Source organism: Arachis hypogaea, chromosome 11 (assembly GCF_003086295.3).
Source record: "Arachis hypogaea cultivar Tifrunner chromosome 11, arahy.Tifrunner.gnm2.J5K5, whole genome shotgun sequence".
Taxonomy (NCBI): Eukaryota; Viridiplantae; Streptophyta; class Magnoliopsida; order Fabales; family Fabaceae; genus Arachis; species Arachis hypogaea.
In genome coordinates this window covers 1,312,073-1,316,593 of record NC_092046.1, presented here as the reverse complement: position 1 = coordinate 1,316,593, position 4,521 = coordinate 1,312,073, and the positions used below count along the sequence as shown (strand labels likewise).

The 4,521-nt window shown below is 29.3% G+C and overlaps 1 protein-coding gene across 1 annotated transcript; it reads right to left on the bottom strand.

The window, feature by feature from the left end:
• Window positions 1-1,342: 1,342 nt before the first annotated feature.
• On the bottom strand, window positions 1,343-2,609 carry LOC112723716 (protein GOLVEN 7-like). Its single transcript, XM_025775166.3, has 3 exons — window positions 2,445-2,609; window positions 2,177-2,214; window positions 1,343-1,657 (listed from the first exon to the last, which is right to left on the bottom strand). Exons 1-3 carry the CDS (start codon window positions 2,536-2,538, stop codon window positions 1,445-1,447), a joined length of 345 nt encoding a protein of 114 aa, XP_025630951.1. The 5' UTR covers window positions 2,539-2,609; the 3' UTR covers window positions 1,343-1,444.
• Window positions 2,610-4,521: the final 1,912 nt, after the last annotated feature.

Here is a 4,521-nt window from a genome sequence, read left to right as displayed (position 1 = left end):
TTAATTCAGAATTCGATTAAAAATTTAAGTTTAATTACAAAAAATTCATAAATTAGTTCAAATTTATTCTGATAATATGAACATAATTTATAATTTTATATAAATAAATTATATTCTATATACAAAAAAAAAACTATCAGTTATATGTTATGTATTTATCAATTATAATTTATGCCATCTATTATAATTATATATAAAATTATATTTGTCTGTAAAGTTATATTATATATATGTGCATGATTAAATTATATATAATCTGATTGATTCATAAATCGATGAGCGAGTTTGTCCAAGTTCAAATTCAAAATTTAGACTCAAACTTAGCTCAGACATTCATATATTTAATTTTTTGATTTATTAATAAATTGGGTTAGTTTAAACTAATTTACGAGTTGACTTCATTCACTTTTAATTTTAACTCTATGTATGCATAATGAAAAGAAAAATTATAAAAATGTTCCTTAAGATATATTTTCATCTACAATAGATGTTCGGATATTGACATGAACACGGGATACGATACGATACAAGATACGTTAAAATCTTATAAAATCTTATAAGATACGGGATACGCATATATGTAAAATATGAAGTATTTTTTAGAAAAATAATAATAATATTTTGATATTTTATTGATATTAAAACATAAATTAAATTTTTAATTATTTTTAATATCTTATTTTAATTATATAAAATATTTAAAATAATTTTTGTTTTAATAAATAATAATATATACTATTTCTAAATTTATTTCAACAATACATGTTAAGAATAAGGTTGGACACACTGATACATGATGGTATCTAGATGTGTCCAAGCGTGTTCGAAGAAAAATTTTTTATTTTTTATTAAGACACGGTTAGACACGACAGACACGCGTATCAGATGAATGTCGATAAATATCGTATTTGAAATGTGTCCAACACACGAACACAACAACTCAACAAAGTATCCGTATTTTATAGATTTTTATATTACACGTCTCCTTATTTTAAACTCTGTTTATTTCCTTTTTTTTTTTTTTACCAAATTCCACAAATATCCCTTTATTGTTTTATCTCCGTTATTTTAAAACTAGAAGCTAATCTAACATGCATGAGTGCAAAAACATTATACTTCTTGATTAATTAGCCGGAGAATGACTATGCTAAAGGAGTAGAAAAAAAAAATAATATAGTCCTAGCCAAGAGTTATTGGTATTTGCTAGCAAAAAGTTGAAACAAATTAAATACTCAAGGAACAAGTTCAAAGTAAAATACACATCACTTTGATTTGACATGTTTAACCTTACTATGAAAATCAAGATACAAACACTCATCTCATATATCATAGACACAAAACATAAACAAAAACAAAAGTTTGAGTAAAAACAAGAAAATTAAAATATACCATATATTTCAAAATGAAAATATGAAATGGATAATAATTTCATGATCATATATATTCATTTGTTGTTCTTAGGTGGATGGTGCCTTGGTGAATGGTAATCGGCAGTAAAAGCCACAAATCCTCCATCAATTTCACCACCCAAACGACTCCTTAAACTTCTCTTATTCTTCACATATTTTCTTACATTCTCCTTTGCACTTTTCTTATTCATCAACTTGCCTTCAATTTCAACTTGATCTCTCACCTTAATAGTGTTTACAACACTAACCTGTTTAATGTAAAACCCAGTTAATTAATAATTAATTAACCTATAAATTAAAATTTATTCTAAAAAATTAGAAATGTAATTTTTATAGCTTAATATGATATAAAAAATTAAAACGAGAATTTTGTCTAGGATTACCTTCGACTTTCTTAAAACATTACGTTTAACAAGTTCCTAATGATAATTAATATATGGTAAATCACTTTCTATTAATTTATCCAAATAAAAACACATCATTATTTTTTAAAATATATTTGGTTAAAAAGTAAAATATGGCTAAAATTTTGTATATACAACATAAAAATTTTAATTCGATCTATTTAATTTTTACGTTAAAATAATATTTGCGGATAAAATTAAGGGTGAGATAGAGTTTTCATAAATGAATTATAAGTGTAATTTTACATATTATTAAATTCATCGATAACAAAATTTCATCCATTTTTATCTTTAACCAAATATACCCTTAATTATTATTATATAAAAGAAGATTAAAAAGATAATATATAGTAAACAAATCACCTTTGTAATAACAGGAATGACATTAACTTCAGCTCCACCTGCATTTTATTTTCATGCTTAATGGTCAACATTTGACTATCATAATCATATAATAATGTATTCTTACAATTATTAGAACAAATAAATTCTAACTATTTACATATATATATATATATGAGTGACTATTAATACATACATAATAACACTATAAGAGTATAAATAATAATAAAAAAAAAACTACATAAATATATGAATAAAAACAAGAGAGAAAGATTTAAATTAAAGAAACCTGAAGGGTGTAACCGAGCATTGGAGAAGCAAGAAGCACAAAGCAATAAAAATAAAACACAAAAAATGCTTCTCTTCAACATCACCATGACCATGTATGAATGTGTTTGTTTAATTTTTTCACTCTACTCTCCCTTTGGTGTATATATGTTTCTCCAAAATTCATAAATGGCAGAAAAGAGGGAATGACTCCAAAGGAACAAGCTGCTATTTATAATTAATCTAGTGTATGTTGTGTTGATTTAATTATTTAAAAAAGAAATTAATAAAATAAAAATAATGTTAGTATAGATATACGTACACACCTATAGCTAGCTATATATTATTAAACCCTAAGTCAAAGATAGGAGCTATTCTTCCAACATTCGCCTTCTTCAAAATGTTTTCAAATCCCCATACATTCATCTAATGTCTCAGATGAATCTCATGCATAATAATAATAATAATAATAATGAAAATTGATGGAGCTACGAACCAATCCTTTGTAAGACTGGACTAAAACCCTAAAGTAGTCCATAAGATTGGGCGAGTTACCCCTAATCGTTCTTGACTTTTAAAATTCTCTAACAGTATCTTTTACATTCAGTTTCGGGATTCATAGTTGTCCTGCGACCCTTTACGGCGCATAGTCAACAAACGGAGTAATGATCTAGCACCTCTCATGCCATGCTGGAGCCAGCAACGGCTAGCTGACGTGGCAAATCTTAATTTTCTATCCAATGTGGACCTGGTCCCGTTAAAACCCTAAAAGCTAAGAATGATTATTATATGTAGTATCTATTCTTCCCTTCTCCTTCGTCCCATAATTGTGGTCCACCATTATGATTTAACGGAGATTCCATTGATTCTCTGAAGCAATGTTTGGAGGTGAAGGGCAAACCAGTGATTATTCAGCTATGCATAAATGCCCTTTATCTCAATTTACTCATTCCATTGATATAATATATAATGCTAAAAATACAAGGAAAAAAATATTGGGCAAATGATAAATATTCATAAGTGAATTTCAACCCTAATTTTCAAACATGCAATCCAGACAACTGTGCTAGATTGATAATAGGAACAAAAGAATAATTAATACCTGGTTCTTCCTCCTACCAAGTGGGTAATTAAACTTGCAATTGAATCTAAATTCGCAAGTTTCAGTTTTAAGATAGAAAGCACAATCTTCAACATCAGGCTTCAGTGGATATTGTTGTTGAACTCTACCACTGCTTCTATCTTTCTTCTTCTCCATTTCTTCATCACCTTCAACTTCAACTTCATCATCACCATTACCATCACCATCAACATCAAAATCTCCACTTACCTTATCAACCTCACTCTCTTTCACATTCTCATTCCAGCCATAACCCTCATCATCATCCCAACCATCATTATCATTACTCCCTTGTACTTCACCTGTTTCCGGGGCACAACCACCTTCACCGCCCAATTCCTCACCACCATATTCTCCACTACTAGCTACAAAGTCCGAATCTTTCTTCTCATTTTCAGCTACCCTTTCATCCTCATCCTTCAAATCCAACTTCTTGTGGAACTCTGCACAAAGTTCATCACGAGTTTCATCCTGCAACCCCAAATTTTCACTGAGATCTGGCTCTGACAGGTTGATTTTATTATGTGAAAATCACCTTTGCACATGTCAATGGAATCTCCGTTAAATCACAATGGTGGACTACAATTATAGGACGAAGGAGAAGGGAAGAAGAGATACTACATATAATAATCATTCTTAGCTTTTAGGGTTTTAATGGGACCAGGACCACATTGGATAGAAAATTAAGATTTGCCACGTCAGCTAGCCGTTGCTGGCTTCAGCATGGCATGGAAGGTGCCAAATCATTACTCCGTTTGCTGACTGTGCGCCGGAAAGGGTCGCAGGACAACTATGGGTCTCCGAAGCTGAATGTGAAGGATACTGTTAGGAAATTTTGAAAGTCAAGGACGATTATGGGTAACTCGCCCAATCTCAAGGACCACTTTGGGATTTTAGTCGTAAGACTGTCGATAAACGTTAAAGAAATTAAAGATGCAATTTTTTTTATCAATCTTAATTTATTCTGTTTCTAGAAATG